The following is a 20,807-nucleotide window of genomic DNA, read 5'->3' on the forward strand; positions in this document are numbered from 1 at the left end:
TACCACTTCCAAACATGGAAGCAGGAGCCTATGAGAAGGACTTGAAGGCAGCATAAAATACAAAGCAACCTCACTGTAAATCAGAGCAAGAGCTCTGGTGTATCACTAGGTGGCATAAGGCACTATTGAAATGGACACAGTGCAGCAGACCAGTTTGGCAGCTCTGGTCTCCTTGTTTATTTCATGGGCGTCTGGTTGGCTCCATTTTACACACCATATTCACAAGGGTGAAGAGTTCCTTTCACAACACTCTTGTGTGCACAGTGCACAGAAACCTTTCTTAACCATGGTGTTACCATGGTTTTACTAGTGGACAGATGGCTTTATTTACAGTTAAACCATCTGCTGCACCTGTCTGCAGGTACCGGATCATTAACAGCAGCTGATAACAGAGCTATTCACTTACACAGCAGATGACAAAATGTAAGCACAGGAGAAATACATACAGCACGAGGTATAAAATCCTGTAACATTTCACTGAAAAAAGAAAAATAATCTTTTCTGGTTTAAGTACAACATAAATTAATTTTTACAATGTTATAGTGTGTATAACACAATATTATAATAATGATATATAATAAAAACCTTTATTTTTATAGCGCTTTTCAAAAACAAAGTTTACAACGCTGCTTAACAGATAGAAGAACTACAACGTAATGGAATCAAACAAAAAGAACAACAGAAAGAACATATAAATAAAACATATAACAAAAGGTACAATACCAATAGGCTTGTTAAAATACTATGCTTCTTCCTCCGTAGGGCCAGCGATGGCCACCCCATGGCCTTACATAAGACAATGATGAGTTTGAAATGAAATGATAGACTATATCAAGTGGCCTTAAAGACAACTTTTTTTTGGTAATACATTTTTTATTGACATTTTGGTATAATTGGGGATTTGGTCATAAATTAATTTGCCACCCCCTACCCTCTCTCATCACCAGTTTAAAAAAATACAATTTAATAAGTGATATAAAAGAGGCTAATGAGGGGGATAAAATGAGCTCCTCTGATAGCTCCTCCTCTGACCTGTTCCAAGGTCTTGGAGCCCTAATAGCAAAGGCCCAATCACCCTCACTTTTCAGTCTAGACTATGGAAAGAAATGTCATTGTTTTCTCTCAAACATCCTCAGCGTCTGTAGGGTGAAGCTACAGCTTATAATGCCTACCTTTTTAACGACACATCATGTTTAACCTTGAAACATCAAACAACAAAAACAACAAAAACAACAGAGTACCAGCCAAAATGGCTGATGGCTGGGGAGCTGCATGCCCTTGAACCACCAGGGGGGGGCTGGGATTCCCATCTCGTCAGGGCAGGTTCTGAGGGTTCTGGTAATTGAGTGAGATGTGTTTCAGGAACAGGTACCATTTGCAGCACAACATATTCCTCATCACCTGCCATGTTGCTGGATGTTGGTCTTTCCCTCATAGCGCTCAATGAAACTCATGATGGAGCTAAATCTCCCACCGCTTCCTCTCTCCTCCTGCTGAACCACTCTTCTTTTCCTTTTCTAACTTTCTCTCCTTGACGGGTCTGTCCCTCAAATTCTTCCATCGTTTTTTACACTCATCATCTAAAACCAGATGAACACAATCAGCAATCTTCACGCCTAATTCACGCCAAAAAATAAAGTTACTGAAAAAAACTAAACTAAAAGTGTAATGCACCATGGTAAAACCAACTGAAATAAATACAAAATGACCATGGATTATTTTCAGTTTGGATCAGGACCTGATCCAAACTGAAACTTGGAATACATTCTTGGTTGATAAAAATAAAAACTAAAATAAGTCAAATGACATTACTAATGACATGAATTATGTGCTAAATTAATGTTTCAGCTTAAATAATTAAAAAATGCTGCTGTCTGGCTTATTTTGAATCAGAATGTGGAATATGTAAATAACGCAATATAATTTTTCTAACCTGATATCCCCATCCTTTGGGATATTGCCTGCCATGCCTATGATTTTTTGGCCAGGTTCCTGTATGTTTTCAATGTGGATTTATATAACTCTGGGTGCTCTGACACACAGATAATTTACTTTTCCTCCATTCTTCAAATGTGGTGCCTACAATACTTCCGCCTCCTGTAAATGTCGGAATGCCATTGGACGCGCCTCGTAGATAAGGTAATTGGCAGAACAATGAACAGTTGATAGATGGGAAACTCATGTGCCGGTAGGAGAGCTGATGGAACTTGAATGGATAGAACGGTCTCTCCCATCCCATTTCATGCATGAAAGGGTTAACAAAAGGTCAACATGCACCTGGTGTGTCTGTTCCTCCTCCCTTTAGCAAATAAAAACCTGTTATTTACAATCAAGCCATCTGCTACACCTGTAAGTGAATAGCCCTGTTAACAGGGTTATTCCCTTAAGCACAGGAGAAACATAACATAAACCATAAAATATGTACAGTGCAGGATATGAAACCCTGTAACATTTCACTCAAAAAAGAAAAATAATCATAACTGGTAGAGTGTGTACAATTAAGGCAAAATCCTAATCGCAACAGCATAGGTTTGAATCCGGCCCATGCCCTTTGCTCTATGTCATCCCCTGTCTCTGTCCTGTTGTTCCTGTCTCTCTCTACTGTGTGATGGCCCCAACTCCCTCTGCCAGGGCTTGTGTGTCTGTGCAGGTGCTGATGACCGTCTGTTCTTTTCTGCATTATCCATACCCTCAAACATACATTTCATTCAACTCACTACACTACTGACTCCACTGCTTCACCTTGCTGGTATCTGTGTGTGTCTCCCGTTTTTGTTATGATCTTGGAGGCGGTCAAAACAACTGTGATTGTCCAATAAAGCAGAAATGCCAATAAATACAACATGCATGCATACAAAATGCATTTAGAATGTCATTTGAAAGGGTTACCATGTTTGCTCTCAAACATTCTCAACAGTGTCTGTATCAGTCAGCGCCATGCGATGAACCTCCAGTTTGTCATAGACTGTCGTTAGATTGGAGCCTTCTACAGCCGGAGAAGGGTCTGATAAATTTCCTCCCTGGAGGAAACATAGAAGCAGGGAGGGAGGAAAGGCATGAGTCAATAATAGGTAGGAGAAGAAAAGAGAGACTCAGCCAGAGGGGGGGAATATGAGATGTCTTTTAGGTGAGGTAACACACCAGCTGCCGGTAGGGCTGCCAGATGGTCTGGTTTTCAACCGGACTGTCTGGTTTTCAGAAGCATTGTCCGGGTAATTCTGTAAATAATTATTTTATTACTTATATTATTTCCCTATCATTTGTTGGGCGTCTGTTGCTTTAACAAGGTAAAAGTGTTTTGATTGACTTGTACTTTACTTGAGTATTTCCATTTCATGCTACTTTATACTTCTACTCAGAGGGAAATATTGTACTTTTTACTCCACTACATTTATTTGACAGCTTTAGTTACTAGTTACTTTGTAGATTTACCTAATAAATTATGATATATTTTATAAGTTAAGCTACCCAGTAGTATATTGAGTAATTAGCTCCACCTTTACCAGCTGCAACATTAAAGTGATGAACACATTAATTGCATCAATAATTATAGTCCAATAACATGATATATATGATTCTGAAATGGGCCATTCTGCATAATGACTACTTTTACTTTTGCTACTTTAAGTATATTTTGATGCTAATACTTTTGTACTTTTACTTAAGTAAGATTTTGAATGCAGGACTTTTACTTGTAACAAAGTATTTCAAGTCTCTCTCTCTCTCTCTCTCTCCTGGGATTTTTCTGAAAGTTGTCAGAAGCGACTGTAGTTGTAGTTATGCTATGATCATGGTATAGTGGTGATGCAATATGTCATTTAGAAAAATGTCAGCTCGGGATTAAGTTTTGTGAAAGACGCTTGCTGCTCAATAAGATCATCAAAGAAGAACTGCATATTTGATATTTTTTGTGATTTTTTTATTCTCATTATATTTAGTTGGCTATGTAACATTTGTTCATCTCAGTTTATTGACAGTGCTTACTGTGCTACACACGGCATTGATATGACTGTAAGGGCTCCGCCAGTCTGACATTGCCTCCACTCTAACCGATTTCCGTGGGGGCTGTGATTTGATTTTCCCTAACCGATCACTAGAGACCAACGTATCCACCTGAATCCAATGTCATTTTAAGTCGACTCTGATGCGTAGCCATGACAACACCAGAGATGGTTCAGAAAGTATAGAGCATCTTTGACAACACAGAGCCAAGTGAAAACAAAGCACGACGACTTTTAATGGATTCAGAACAGCCTGGATAGCAGCGTCTATCTTGTCTATAGCGTCTCCATTGTTGTTATTACTCCTCCTTGGTTCCGGCGCACAGCTTGACAACAGCTTGACAACGGCGTTAGTCCCGCCCGAGGCGCTGATTGGCTAATCGCTAGTCCCCCCCCCGGCACTCACTGGGCCGATCATTTTTCAATCGAGAAACCGCTGTTTCATGTCACGATGCCAGACCAGAACAGTGTTGCCAACTTAGCAATTTTGTTGCTAGATTTAGCAACTTTTCAGACTACCCTGGCAACTTTTTTTTCAAAAAGCACCTAGCAACAAATTTAGCTACTTTTAAAATTTATTTTTTTACTTTTAAGAGTGCATTGTGACGTCAGCAGAAGTGACGGCTCAGCTCAGTAGCCAGGCACAGGCAGCAGCAGCAGCAGCAATCGTTGGCTGACTGCAGCAGCAGTAGCATGCATTCGACGAGACAAACTTAATTTTTTTGGTTAAATCATTTAAACACATTCAGTTCAGAGTACAATTGTTTGGTTAGGAAGTCACAATTTAAAAGAACAGACAAATTTAGAATTTCCTCCACAAAGTAACATTAACAATCTGAAAAGGGCTAAGCCTTCAGTAACATTACTACATGCTAGCGCACTCACTGCAGATGAAAATTAAGCTAGTCTTGAAAAAGGTAAAAAACAAAAATATCTGATCATAAAATATGTTTTGTGTTTATATTACTTTTACAAATAAAATATGTGATAAACAAACAAATCTAAACTAACAAATTTCACATCATATTTTTCGCCGAGATGGACAGTCAATTTGAGTAATGTCATTGTGTATTCTATGTAATGACGCAGTTTTACATCATTACGTAATGACGTCATCACGCAATGACATCACAACGTAATTTAGCAACTTTTAGCAACAAATCGACTTGCCTGTAGCAACTTCCCCTGAAAATTAGTTGGCAACACTGGACCAGAATCAGTCAACTCAGTGGAGTGGGCGGATTCAAAGGTCTGGACCCAGGCAACTCCACCTGAGGAGGCCTACTGTTTAAGTGAAATCATACAAGAAAGCAACGCGCATGCACGAATGTACAAAGCGCACACAATGTCCGGTTTTAACCAAGATGTAAATCTGTGGCCATGGTGGAGGTCTAGTGTTCTTGGCTACAATAGCTGTCAACAGCTGACTGCGTCTCAACTCAATTTGGTAGAAACTGTTCATATTGCCAAATAAATTTGATTGCTTTTGTGTTCACAGTGTCAGCCTGTTAGCTAACTAACAAGCCTAACGTTAGTAGCTGCAAGTTAATATTAACATTAGTTGAAATTAGTTGTCAAGACGCCTGTGCACAGCCGCTTATGATCAGGTGCAGGTTGGTCACAGGAATACAAGAATACAAGAATACAAGTCCATATAGAGGAATTATCCAACTGCACAGTTAGACTTCGTTGTTAACTTACTCACATCTTTATTTTCTTTAGAAGGCTTGAGAAGTGAACAACGTGTTGTAGTTGCTTTGCTAAATGAGCCTGCTGTCTAGTATTGGAGTAGAGACTAGGGCTAAAGAGAAGACAGTTTATTGTGTCACAGTGACTTACATTTGGAAACACATCTGCCTTATCACATGATTCATTTTTATTTCTAACATTAATGAATGGATCTACAGCCACACCACAACAATCTTTAAGTATCTCTCTTTTTCTAGCTCGGTTGCTGTATAGTTAGTAAACTGTAAAGCCTCAACAACATACAGGCTGGTAGGTGTAATCTATTTACTTTAAGATAGGATAAACCCAGCAAACATTGTTAATGACAGCTGTGGTTAGGGAGACGAACATCATCATAATAATTAACTATTGCCTAAGGTGTGTTTGTGTGCAGAATACCAACCTGTCTGTTTCTCTCATCAGTAGTGAATACGTCAGTATAGACAACTTCTCCCTCTCTTTTGATTGAATCTAGAAAGATAGAAGATGAAAAGCAGTAAATGTTGGTGTAGCAAGTTACACTCACACACCACTCCTGTTAGCACAATGCTAATTACATGCCATACATTCAAACTTTTCATGTAATCCTTTAACCAGCAGTTTTACAGTGCAGTCTTATAGTTAACTGAAGAAATAGATTAACACAGACATGTATAATGAACTCCAAATGATGGAAGTTCAATTTATTTCTGCAATTGGAGAACAGATAGGAGGCTGGAATGCTTCTGAGCCTCTAATGTTAAATATTTTTGGGGCTCATGTGCTCCTTGGATAAGAAAAGGGTCCACTGGTAATAATATGGCAAACAAAGAGTTTGGGCCTTCAAAGGGGTACAGAAGCCTGAAATTGGATCTGGTTAAATGATCACACATTCCAGTCTAAGGTTGACTGCACAGCTCATGTCTACCAGCACAGTTTACTGTCACGCTGAGATCACCTCATATAAAAACTTTGTGTTGCTTAGATACAATCTGGGTTTTACCTGAGAAGCAAACATACACAAACATGAGGTGACTTGTCAGCTCCTAGCCGTTTATATTTAGAGGCGAGAGAGAAAGAGAGATTGTGTGCATTAGATGTATGCATGCATGTACAGAATGACAATGACCCTCAGTCATTACTGCTACAGAGAACAATCAGGGGGGAAAAAAATGTGTTTGGTGCTTTCCACCATAAGTGTCTCGTTTCCTCTGTCCTGCAAAACAGGAAAGCCTGTGTTTACAGCAGCTTTTTGTAAGCTGTTTGACATCATGTGTCTACAACAGTTACCAGCATATTTGTACTGTCTGAAGTTTTCTCCAAAGAATGCATACATGAAAAAAGAAGTCACAGCAAGAAAGATATAAAATTATTTTGCTGTATGTAATTCAATGTTAATGATCAGATGGCCAATCAAAACACTTGTCTGTAACTACTTTTTCTATCAATTTAAATTAAGGATTGGTCCTTGAAAAGTAATGGAGCTTTAGCGAAGGTTCAGTCAGGAAGACTATCTTTTGCATGCTTATGCTGTAGTTTCACTTCTCATTCCATACTGCCATTTCACTTCTCTCACGCATGCTCACTCATTATTTCCTTGCTGTCTTTTCCCGGGCTGTCAATTGAGATATCAGCTGTTCACATCAGCTGGTCACATCTATCCAATAGCACAGCGACACATCTCTATTGTTAGCCAATCATTTTTCTGCTGTCTTTTTAAATATGTCTCTCTCTCCGCTGTAGTCCATTCATGCTGCTGTCATGCGCTCACCCCTCCACCTCCCCGTCTCCGCCCAGTCTTCGCAGATTCATCAGCTTCATCAGCTTCTTCACTCATCAACCTCACTAGCTATCAGTTTCAGCAGAAGTCATCAGCCACCACCACCAGTGTCTGGACTCCACGGGGGGATTTATCTTGCTGCTGCTCAGGGCTGGTGCCCCTCGATTTCAAAATCTCCTTGTAGAGTCTAAGCGCCAAAGACTCTTGTTAAGTCCTAATTCTCACCAAATCATCTGTTATAATAAACTATTATCTTTACTTCATTCACTTGTCTCTCCTGATTGAAATACCATTACACACAGACAAACGTTGTACCCTAAATACTGTACATTAGAGGTGAAGATCTCTACCACCATCTCAACCAGTGAAATAAGAAAAATTATACAAGTAAATAATGAATACCTGCCTTGCGATCGTCTGTCCCGCTTTCTCTTCTGTCTCTCAAAATATATTCCAATGATGATGACGGAAATGACAATTAGAAACACAACTATAGCAATTAGGAGTGTCCCGAACTGTCTGTTATTCTCACCTGTCAGAAAGATTAACAATGATCAGCAAAATACACTGAAACATTAACTTTGAGAAAAGCCTTTAGAAATATAATATTTTATAAAAAACAATGGTGGACTTTGCCTTACTTGTCTCGTCTGTATTGTTTTCTTCACTGCAGAATGTCTTAACGTTGACTGGAAGTGTCTTTTCATCAGCAGCAGGGTTGGCAGCCACACATCTATAAGAGGAGTTGAAGTCTTGCTTGTCTACAGTGAGAGGCAGAGAGGGACCAGTGCTGGTCTGGTTCAGTATCTCCTCTCCTTTGATCCAGCACAGTGTGGTCTCATGAGCCTTCTCCACAGAACACACCAAGGTGCAGCTGTCAGCGCTCACTCTGGATCTGTTCACACCAGGTGTTGGTGCAGCTTCTGGGGAAGAATTTGGTGCAGATTCAAAAGAAAGAATGAGACAGAGGGATTGACTTTACCAGCGCTAAAGTATATTTTCAACAGAGCAGAGCTGCTTCCTGGCACTTACTTTACCCTTCAGATTGGCTAAATACACACTGCCAGGATTTGGTAGGGACAACTGAACTGAATGAGGGTGAAAGCGCATACGTATTGGAGCAGACCGGAGTAAAATGACTAGGCTCTGTATGTATGGACAACGGTCATTCCACTCCTCCACGATGGCTGTGAATAATGTCTGTAACATACTAACATCATATTAACAGACTAACTTCAGACCAATATTGTGGCTTCTGTCACCTGTGTGTTCGGTTCACTTGACCCCAGTAACAACAATAACTAGAAAATGTGCTCAGTAGAGCACTGACAACCCCACAAGAAAGTTATGCACCTTTTGGTGATATGCCACGCCCAACACCACGCCCCCTTTTGGCCAATCAACATGAAAAGTGAATCAGTTCTGACTTGGCCCATAACCAACCTTCAAACCAAGTTTGTGCAAACCCGTGGCCAACTTTTTGAGATATCCTGCTAACAGATGTCTTTTCAAATTAACGGTGATAATGTTACGTAACATAAGTGTTGTGCCTTACGCAGACCTGCCAACATGCATGCATTTTGTGTACCATTTACGCAATTAAGACTTAGCAATTAAGACTGCAGGTACGAAATGTGATCTGAAACTTTTCATCTGTCTAATTGAACACACTTCCACACCCCCCAATTAGGGGTGGGCAGTATGTATAGCGTCATACCAGTGTTGTAGTCAACAACGGTACGATGTTCTGCCATGATATGGATTTTGCAATAGCGTGGATACCGTGATAAATTAATGAAAATAAAATAAGGCATTTATGCTAGCGACAAATCTGGCAAATTTTTCTGACCATGGGGGACAGTGTTAATGTGTTGAATCCCAAAGCATTTGACAATAAATTGGTAAAACTGGTGCCGGTTTGCTCGCTTGTCTAATCCAGAGAGATATGATAAGATAAAATAGCACTTTATTAATCCCCTTGGGGAAATTCAGGTGCCACAGCAGCAACTGGTGGCCAGTACCAAGGAAAAACAAGTACAAGAAGATAATATAAGAGAAGAGGTACTAACATTACCAAAAAAAAAAGAGGGAATATACATAATATAAAAACTATGGACAGTGCAAAAATGCAAATAAATGCAAATAATAATAATGATAACAATAATAATAATGATAATAATAATAAATGTGTGTATATACTGTATGCTGTATATATACATAATCAATGGTGAGGAGCGCAGTTATTAGTGCCGGTGAGGGAAAGGGAGGGGGGGCTCTGAGGGGCTCGGGTCCAGGTCCAAGTCCTTGTGCAGGGTGTGGGGTGTGTGTCTAGCTAGCATTTTGAAAATCATTCTTATTACTGCAGCCAGTCAGCAGACCACCAGTGCCGTTAAGGAAATTGGGAGAAGGAAAATAAGAGTACATGCACCACAAACGTTTCTCCCCAGTTACCAAAAGAAATCCATACTTCCACCATATCATGCTTTTTGCACATTGTGCAAGTATGATGTCGACATAAGCCACCAAGGAGCTTCTCTCTCTCTCTCTCTCTCTCTCTCTCTCTCTATCTCTCTCTGCAGATTGTCGACGCCATGTGGAGGGGAAAAAACATAAAAAAAGTTGAGGCCTCCATAGCATCAGTCCCACGCATCAATGCAATCTACCTAAAAGAGCAAGATTTAAAAACAATCCGGGCAGAAATACTGTACACTAATTACATTGTTGAACATAATTTGGCTTTAGCTGTTGCAGACCATGCAGGGCCTCTCTTCCAGAAGATGTTTCCAAACAGTCAGATCAGGAAGCAGTATAGCTGTGCCAAGACCAAGACAGCCAATACAGTGAAAACCAGAGCTGTGACCAAGTCAACTTTACTCGAGTCCCAAGTCAGTCTCAAGTTTTGAGGCACAAGTCTCAAGTCAAGTCTCAAGTCTACATGTAGATTACCAAGTCAAGTCCAAGTCAAGTCCAAGTCATTTGTCAAGTCTCAAGTCAAGTCTCCCATAGCCTGAGCCTATGGTAGAATATACACACCTTAATTATTATTGTTGGAGCCATAATGTAGGTTTTTTGGTTGTTTTATTTTTATCCTTATTTTTATCTAAAACATTATGTGACTATATATATACACATGCAGTTCTGATATTGAATACGGGGTGGAGCATTAGCTCCAAGTGATGAGAATCAGGTGTGCGGAAGGGGAGGCAAACAGTTTCCGACCGTGTCAGTATGGCAGCATATCAGTGTGTCAGTGCTTGAGTCTGATATTGCTGAATGGAAAGATTATTGTGTCTGACTATGGACAATGCTGTTATCTACCTATGCTAAGGTGAGCATGTGTATGCCGAACTGTGAATAAATGGATCAAAGAATCCAAAGATATACAGCGCACTGGACATTGGTTTATTTTTAGAACACGTGTCCGAAACAAGTTCACCCCTTTCGCCCCTCGGTGGCTATATTATTATTGTTGAAAGTCACTTCAATTATTATTACCATCATCATCGTCATGGTTGTGCTAAACATTGAAATATAAATATAAACCAAAGCAATAGAGAGGAAGTGGGATTAGATTAAACAAGCAGATAGGGAGGCGTGTGTGTGTGTGGGTGGTCAATTCATTGACAGACTGACAAATTGAGTACTGAGTGTATTGGATCCCAGTTATTATTAAAATATTCTGATTGATTGTTGAGACTGTAATTTGTTCCGTCGAGAGATAATCAATCAACAAGTAAAGCCAGAGACTTTGTGTCTGTATTTCCAGTTAAGTAGTATTGTTTTCGTGGCTATGGTCAGAGTTTGTGACATTTTGTGGGGAGGTCGACAGGTGTGAGATCTCCTAGAAGGCAGAGAGAGGGGAATAGTGTAATGCTGTGACCCAGAGATTTGGAAATTTGAAAAAAAAAATAGATAAAAAAAAGGAGGGAGCTGCCAATAATGGGAACATACATTTATTTGGGTACCTTACACACTTAAAGTCCCAGTTCCTATTTAAAAAAGCACAAAATATAAGGCTGTGTCTATTTAGCCCTTCACAGCTTTATATTTTGAGCTTTTTGCAGAGGGTTTGGTATGATGTCTGATTTATAAAATTTACTGGAAAAAGAATGGAATGTGTTTTTAAGGGCTGGTATAATAGTTTTATCTTGTTTTTTGAGTAGATGTGCCAAGTACTGTGCTTGTATGCTTGTTGTTTTGGGGTTTTTTTAATAGTATTTTGATAGTATTCTGTTTATATTAGAACATTGTGAGTTCTTTGTGGAGAGCAGAGTTGACCAGCACAGCTGAACAACTCTCTGCTCAAGCTTTTTTCCCCCAGTTCTAGTTATTCATTAGATATTACTCAATAAAAAACAGAGTTGATCTGATAAAATGACAAAGTTTCATAGCATAGAGGCACAAAATGTCTTTCTTTTATTTGCTCTGGCTCTTGGCTTGTGAAGACCAAGGTGCCATTGCCACAGAAAAAAAAAAGTGCCAAAACATGTAGGAACTTGTATTATACGTTATTACCAGCAGAAGCAAATGTAACTTACCATACACAGAGAGTTGATATGATGCAACACCTCCTCCTTTACGTTCAATTGTATAAATCCCTGAGTCATCTCTCTGTAGTCCTGTGATTGTAAAGAGTCCAGTGTTGTTGTTCCAGAGAAGTCTGTCTCTGAAACTATCCTTCCATATCTGGCTTCTCCTGTCAGTCACAAAAGCAATATTCTTTCCTCCATATAAAAGAAATCCAGACTCTACAAGAGGGTCTGGTAGAGTGATGGATCCTCCCTCAGTGCATGTCAGGTTCTTCTTTACTTCCTGTGTACCAGCTGAGCTCATTACTGTAAAATAATGAGTGATACAACAGTCAGTACAAGGTCAAAACCATTGATGAGAACATGTGAAATCCAGAAGAGATCAGCGTGACACCATTTAAGACAGATACTCCTCAATTTGATCATTTTCACAATACTAGTGCAGCATCAAGCCATTTTGCCACGCCCATGCGCAAAACCCATAAAATGTATAATTTTTCACCACTTCTACCGCGTGTGCAAAGTTTCGCAAATTTTCGAGCACGTTTAGCCCCTCAAAAATGTGATTTTTAATTCCATAAACGAAATACAATAGGGCTTCGCACAAAGTTGTGCTTGGGCCCTAAAAATCTTTTAATTAACATGACACGACATGTTTATAATCCCTTGACCCACAGCTAGCTATCATTCTTCATTAGCATGCAAACCTTCTATCTTGTGAAATAACATAAAAAACACTTTTTTTTCCTGCAACAGAGGTGAAGAATATTAATGGTAGTAAACAATGTAAATATGAAAAACAATGATTTGGAAAAAATGGCAAAGAATTATTACATTCAATATTACAATACAATTTACAGAAATCAATGAGGCCTAAATTGAACCAAAAGGTATGTATGTTTGCAAGAATGATGCCTCACTCTCTGATATAAAGAAGTAAGGTCTGGTCAGCAGGTTCTCTGTAGGAATTTGCCTGTATTTGGCTTCATTTATTTTTTCATTCATTTATTTCTTCATTTTATTTATTAAGTCCCCCAGTCCCTGTTTTTGTCAGATGTGAGTTCCTTCTGGTCACTCTGTCATACAGCCGAGATTTGTGAAGTGCTGCACTGACTGTTGTCCTTCTAACAAGATGTCCAATCACAGCCAAGAAATGTATTTCAGAGTGATACTTAGTTGCTCGGTTTCCTCCCTGACCAAGGTCCTTCTTGCCCAGTTGCTCAGTTTGGTTGGACAACCAAGGAAGAGTCTGGCTAGTTCCATATTTTGTTCATTGCTAATGAACAAAATATGGAGCCCATCTGCTCTGACAAGCACTGGCATCTCAGAGACACTCTATCGCTTATAACTCACATCAGAAGCACTCTGCTTAAACGTGTTCATGTTACAGATTGAGAGTCAGACTGAGTCAGGCTGACATGGCTAAGGTCATTTGTCCTCAGAGTGCACTTTCCCATGCTTTCCCCTGTAGCTTTAGATTGGCTAGACAAGACAGAGAACATACAGTACCAGTTTAACTGGGCTCATAGGCCTTCAGGCTTCATGGAAACTGAAGGAATTCATGGCAGACTAAGTTGCATTTCAGAGGGCCAATAGTGGAGTTCATGACAGACGGATTTGCCACCACCAATCTTACCTCTCACAATCTGCCACCTGAGGTTGTCTGAAAGTTAAAACTTACATTAAATGTAGAAAATATACCCATGCATTAAACTGGCCAGGTGAATGCATGTGAAACCTTATGCTGCTTTTTGATTTCCCATTACCTAAGTGAAGTCAAAGAAGCTCAAACAGGGTTAGGATTTTGTAAGGGATTTTGAAGGGGGTACAAGATGAGTCTAATATTTTTCTTCTAAGAAATATTTCCATCAACACAATTGGATGGAAAAATCTTCCCCTTTTTCAAAGTCTTGCTGCTGCTATTCTGTTATAGGACAACCACAACAAGAGCTCTATTTTAATCGTTAATTCATTTCAAACAATTAGCTTCTTCCCCATTTACTCCACAAGTTTCCACTGCTGTGTGCCCTTGTATTACAGTCTTTCATGTCCTTTGAGTTGTTAAATTTCCGGAGGACATGTGACAAACCAAGGTTTATTTTCACACACAGTACATCTTTTTCCTACGCTACTCAGAAAACCACTTCACTTGCGGTGTAGACAGCTATGGTGGTGTTTTATTATTTTTGGTAGGGGTGGATTTTATTGTAACGATACAATGATAGAAGTTCAGAACAGGTATGTTGTATATGTTTGGAGCAGGTATTGTTCAATACAAACAATAAATCATAAATTGTTTTTACATTTAATTAATTACTTTAATTTTTCAACACATCCTCAGCTATTAAAGCCCACTTGGTTTTATGCTGCATAAATGAAATGCATTAGCAGACTTAACAGCAGTCTGAATTCAGAACATTTTGCTCAAAATAATCCCTACCGAGACTCTGGAGTTTTCCCCAGTTATTTTGTGCAAATGATGATGGAGTCGGCAACACTGGAAGGAGGGGTTCATGCATAACAAATTGGTCTAAAGGATATATATCCATCTAGTGGTGTAGTGTTCGGTAAAAAAAAGCCAAAAATGCATTCTCTTTCTTTGCCCTGCACAAAAACAAAAAGACAAAAAGTAACTTTTAGTTTACTAGAGCAACTTTTCTATGTAATGTAACAGCTCAAAGCCAAAACCATTTTTGATTTTGAACAGAATTATATTTCATTCTACCAATGTATTTAGGCCACACCCTCTTACCTGAACATTGAATAGGCCTTTTCCTGTTGCATGTTCAGGTAATAGTGATAATGTGAACAGATAATAATGCACATGCATTTTGCACACTGCCATTTTTCTGTAGGTCAGTCAGGACAACTCTCTCGTATTGGTATTAATACGTTTATCAATGGTTATGACATCGGATAAGTTTGGTTTTGGCAGGATAGGTCTTCTTTTATAGCTTGCTTCTGCACATGCAGTAGTACATAATAGCAGATCTAAGCAAGTGGTATGAACAAAAGAAGGGTGAACAAAAGCAGCAAGACCCTGATGAACTAAACAGTGAGTGAATACCTGTCATTTAAAAGATTTTACATTAGGGTGTGTTATGTTGACCTGTTCACCTGAGTTAGTTTGATCAGCTGATTCGCTTTTGTAAAAGGGAACAGCTAGTAATTCACAGATCCTTCTGGCACATTCTGGAATATATTTAATATGGTATATAGTTTTATATTATACGGTGGCCAAAGGGGGAAGATGTACTACATGGGCACAAACCAATTGAATTAAGAGAAACGCACTGCAACTTCAGAAACGATGCAAATTGAAAAACGCATATGAAAATCCAAAGCAAATACAACAACGAAAACATGCTGCAAAAGAGCAAATGCACTGTAGAATGTCAAAGCAAATACATTACCAGGAAACACGCTGGAAAATCAAAAGCACATTCATACCACAAAAACAAATACAAGAGAAAAGTGTTCAGTCAATACAAGGGAAACGCTCCAGGTCTCTAGGAAAGTGCTAAGTGGAATAGGTTGATATTCAACACGAGAGAGAGAGAGAGAGAGAGAGAGAGAGAGAGAGAGAGAGAGACAGTCTGTTTGGTTTGGCAGCAGGAAGTAGAAAGCTTCCCGTCATCTCCTTTGTCTCTCTATTTGTTATAAATATTGATGCTGCTGCACAATCACACATAATGGGCAGAGAGGCATGATGATGGGCATGATGACCAAGACTGCACCAGGAGCCCTGAGAGCATGACAACACATACCTGCCAACATTAGGCTGTGAAAAAGAGGGAGATTGTCTTACGAATGGATAGGCTATACATTGTCTATTGTCGGGGGGGGATCAAAATCTGCCTTTAATAACTATTTTCTGGTGCGTTTTGTACATTTATTGTACATTATACTTGCATTTGTGACCTCTCACAGAGATTAATAGCCTATGCAATCCAATCTAGAAATAACAGAATGAAATGCAGTATGAAATGTAAAAAAAACCCCACTTAAAATATCAAATATGAACTTACCAAAGTTGTTTGTTTGTTTACCATGGTAGTTTCCATTTCCATTTTCCAGTAGGCTAACTAAGAAAAAATCTGTTTCTATTTCGAGATTATGTCACTTGGTTTATACAAAATAGCTAGTACATCTACAAGTTTGCCGATGTGCCTCGCGGTTAGAAAGGGGAAGGTCTCGCACCGAGTGGACTGAAATTTGGAAGCGCATTTCTTCTTCTTGGGACCTGTTTCAGCGGCAAACTGAGCGGAGGAGGGCTTGAGCGAGGGCAGTGACGAGTGACGCACGTCAGGCAGGGCATACTCACCTCTGCCTCGGGTTGCCAGGTACCAAGGCGCATAGCCCCCACAGAAACTGAGAAACACTCATTTGATTTCTGTCACTATGAAATCGGGAGATTAACGGGAGAAATTACCAATCGGGAGCTCAGCGGGAGAAAGGGTTAAAAATAGGGCGACTCCCGCAAAAATCTGGAGTGTTGGCAGGTATGACAACATCTAGATGAAAATCAACCTATTCTACTTAGTGCTCCCCTGGAGGCCTGGAGCAGCACTTTTCTGTTGCATTTATTTTGTGGTTTTTCATGTTTTTGAATTTGCATCGTTTCTGATCTGCAGCGCATGTCATGTTACAGTAATGTGTTTGCTCTGGGATTCTGCAGCATGTTTCTTCCTTTGCTTTGGATTTTAGTATGTGTTTTTTAATCTGCATCGTTTCTGAAGTTGCAGTGCATTTTGCTTTAAGGATACGGCTGGTGTTTATAAATACATTTCTTATCGTCAACAAATCTATGAAAATAAAAAAATCAACAATGCGTTTCCGCTACTTCCATTACTTCCCAACTTCCCACGTTCCATTTTTACCCTTCAAACTGGAAGTCATTGACTCCAATTGTAAGCTAAAAACCTTTAAATACAGCTCACAAAGACATAATGTCAATTTTAAAAATCTCTAACTGTTACCACACAAATTCAGGCTGTTGTAGTTATTACCAAATCAAATAGGAACAAATTCTTCATTACGTCGGGGACTATTTTCAGTGCTACGGAACTACTTTCCTGAGATGGAAAATGTGTTCATGCCCGGTGCATGGTGATGATGAAATATGCTACAGAGCAGCAGCATGGCTCTGTGACGGGTTTTTAATCGTTTTTTAATACAATGGAGTTCTATGGCTGCTGGGACATGGCTGCACTGGGCACCGGCTACATGGACGAGACTTGTTGGCAAAACAAAATCATTGCTGATTTTGTTATTGTCATAGGATTTGTTGACGGTATGAAATGCATTAAATTACACCGGCCTTCTCCTTTAATGCAATTGCTTTGGGCCCTTGTAGTGTGTCGGCCATCATACTGGTCCACACTCCACAACACTTTCTGTGTACGTTGTACATGTGCACATCAACTACACTGCTGTAAATTCACATCCTCACAGTTATATTAATATTCTGCACAGACTACCTTTTACTTTTAGAAGGGTTACGCTATACTGTATTCATATACTGTAGATATTTATATATTTAGCAACATTGTGTTTAAACATACCTATACTTATAGACATATAAACAGCAGAAATGTTTAGACATACAGTACCTATATTTATACTTATCTATCTTCTTATATTTACTTATGTATGCTGCACAAATATTTGCTGCATTGTACATCATTTGTTCACTCAATGTTTCACATGCAAAATCTCAGACACCACTGATCTGATTTTGACAACTTGTGGAAATAATGCATGTCATCGCTGCATACCAAAGGGGAAACTACAATTATAGCTCAAAACAAGGTGACACATTTGATTGTTACTTGTTGTTTGTTACATGTTTACTTTTGCCTTGTAAATCTGTGATGTCAGACCAACCTGTTAAAAGAGCTGGTAAAGATGGAAAAGGAAATGGAAAATTAAAAAATGACATCTCATAAACTAAACATGGCATTTTCAACACATTATGTGTTTAGTTGGGGGCAAAACATTCTGGGTTATTTCAATACATATTTTCTAAGAGTGCAAGCAAAACCTAGCCAAGACAAGAAGTCAGTCAACAAGTAAGTGCCATATTGTTATTAAATACTATAATAATACAACACACATTCGTTTGAAAACAGCCTCTAAAACTATAGAAGAATTTAAAATGGAACACTTTCTAAGCATGCAACAGCAGCACCCTCTGTAAGCCACAATCAAGTGAAGAAGCAATGAAATCAGCTATGTAGTGAAAATGTTACCTATGAAAAAGATTACAGTCTTCATCTCCTGTATCTCCATGGTCCAGAGTTTGGGACTTGTCAGGTATTTGTCCGGCTTGAGATCGACAAAGAGGAAGTGTTCGTACAGCAAATACCAGGAAGCCGTTATCACTGATAGGGCAGGCTCCTATATCCAGTGAGCAGTTTTCCGTTGAAAAGACGTTTAAAAAATGATTATGGTCACCAGTGAAAAGACGCATACCTGCCAACACCCGATTTCATAGTGACAGAAATCAAATGAGTGTTTCTCAGTTTCTGTGGGGGCTATGCGCCTTGGTACCTGGCAACCCGAGGCAGAGGTGAGTATGCCCTGCCTGACGTGCGTCACTCGTCACTGCCCTCGCTCAAGCCCTCCTCCGCTCAGTTTGCCGCTGAAACAGGTCCCAAGAAGAAGAAATGCGCTTCCAAATTTCAGTCCACTCGGTGCGAGACCTTCCCCTTTCTAACCGCGAGGCACATCGGCAAACTTGTAGATGTACTAGCTATTTTGTATAAACCAAGTGACATAATCTCGAAATAGAAACAGATTTTTTCTTAGTTAGCCTACTGGAAAATGGAAATGGAAACTACCATGGTAAACAAACAAACAACTTTGGTAGGTTCATATTTGATATTTTAAGTGTTTTTTTTTTTTTTTTACATTTCATACTGCATTTCATTCTGTTATTTCTAGATTGGATTGCATAGGCTATTAATCTCTGTGAGAGGTCACAAATGCAAGTATAATGTACAATAAATGTACAAAACGCACCAGAAAATAGTTATTAAAGGCAGATTTTGATCCCCCCCCGACAATAGACAATGTATAGCCTATCCATTCGTAAGACAATCTCCCTCTTTTTCACAGCCTAATGTTGGCAGGTATGAAGACGTTCAAAACAGGTTCAAAAGTGAACGTTTTTTCACCGACTATTTAAGACGTTGATTGAACGTTCACATTTACACCATATTTCACTGGGATATTACACCGGTGAAATATGGTCTAAATGTGAACGTTCAACTTTCAAAGACAGGAAAAATAAAGGGAGAGAGAGAGATGGGAGACGACATGCAACAAAAAATTCATAGTCGGATTTGAACTGCAGACGTTGCGGTTATGAGGTAGCCTATGCGTTGTAACCAGCAGGCTAGCGGAATGAGCTGCATTTTGCTTTAAATATTTTAGTTTACAACCCTATACAACACTTCAGTGTCAGTTGTAGTCGAAGCTGAACCACCCAATTTGCTATGCGCGTTACAGCAGTAAGCGCAATTTCTTATTTACATTAATATATAGAAGTGCTCCCATTACGATGTCCTGGAAGCTTCTTGTTGGCAGCACACAGCCTGTATAGTTCCATATTTATGTCATTTTAAATGAAACATTAAATGCGTTGAAATTAGGTGTAGACCACATTTCACCTACCAGTGCAATATGACTTTGGAGAAATACCTTCACGCTAATCAATATCGTCTCTCTTTTAAGCTACAACTGAACAAATTATCAAATGATTAGACACGTGTGTTTTGTGACACGTTGATGTTGTAACCGCATTTTAGCTGGTTGAAAAGAGGGAGAAAAAGGTCTTAGACGTTCAGACCGAATATCCAGTTTTCAACTGGAAATCAACGTTTACATCCCGGTTGGTGCTCACTGGGTATGAAGAAGAGGAAGAGAAGTCCTCATTTTTTCATCAAAATTAATCTCTTCAGTCTCTCAAGATCAGGAATCATCACATGTTCACTTTGGAGAAATCGTGCAGAGCTGTCCCACCGTTTTGAGCACAATTATGCCATACATGGACAACGGAGGAAGAAAAAAGCAACTGGACTAATAATTTTCCAAACTATCCAGACTTCTGCTCAAGCAGCATGTTGTAGGGCCCACTAGTAAAACCATGGTAACACCATGGTTAAGAAAGGTTTCTGTGCACTGTACACACAAGAGTGTTGTGAAAGGAACTCTTCACCCTTGTGAATGTGGCGTGTAAAATAGTCAACCAGACGCCCATGAAATAAACAAGGAGGCCAGAGCTGCCAAACCGGTCTGCTGTCCATTTCCAATAGTGCCTTATGCCACCTAGTGATACACCAGAGCTCTTGCTCTATAGAGCACAAATTGCTTTCCAGAAGAAAGAAGGATAAAATACAAAGACATAAACATAAAATGCAAGAACAAGAATAAATGCAGAAACTCAATGATGAAACTGGAATTAAAAAAATGCAAAAAAAAAAAAAAAAGGGAATGAAATACAAAAACACAATGGTAAAAACAGAAATATAAAATGCAAAACATAAAGGTAAAAACAAATGGACACAACTAACATGTAAAGAGCACTACTGTCACTCTCTCTCTCCCTCAACGAGGGTAAACAAAAACCATGTATATTTTTTATTTATTTATTTTTATTATTATTATTTATTTTTTACAATTGAGCATGCGCTTCTTAATCTTTTTCTGTCTAAAATAAATATAAATGACATGAAATGAAACATTCTATGGCCATTATCAAAGGCACACTCAATGTAGAAAGACAGG

The 20,807-nt window shown here is 39.1% G+C and overlaps 2 protein-coding genes across 2 annotated transcripts in view; both read right to left on the reverse strand.

The window, feature by feature from the left end:
- Positions 1-1,197: 1,197 nt before the first annotated feature.
- On the reverse strand, positions 1,198-12,321 carry LOC139647693 (CD48 antigen-like). Its single transcript, XM_071523640.1, has 6 exons — positions 12,027-12,321; positions 8,130-8,411; positions 7,895-8,020; positions 6,133-6,200; positions 2,890-3,020; positions 1,198-1,335 (listed from the first exon to the last, which is right to left on the reverse strand). Exons 1-5 carry the CDS (start codon positions 12,319-12,321, stop codon positions 2,901-2,903), a joined length of 891 nt encoding a protein of 296 aa, XP_071379741.1. The 3' UTR covers positions 1,198-1,335; positions 2,890-2,900.
- Positions 1,846-20,807, reverse strand: part of LOC139647692 (SLAM family member 7-like) — a 133,855-nt gene continuing 114,893 nt past the window's right edge. The window contains exon 7 of the transcript XR_011695535.1: positions 1,846-1,933. The gene's annotated coding sequence lies outside the window, so the exon portion shown is untranslated. The remainder of the gene's footprint in view (positions 1,934-20,807) is intronic.

The sequence above is a fragment of the Centroberyx affinis genome, unplaced genomic scaffold, assembly GCF_046629955.1.
Source record: "Centroberyx affinis isolate AG114_WGS23_722 - 3 ecotype Tasmania unplaced genomic scaffold, CSIRO-AGI_Caff_v1 ptg001099l_1, whole genome shotgun sequence".
Lineage (NCBI taxonomy): Eukaryota > Metazoa > Chordata > Actinopteri > Beryciformes > Berycidae > Centroberyx > Centroberyx affinis.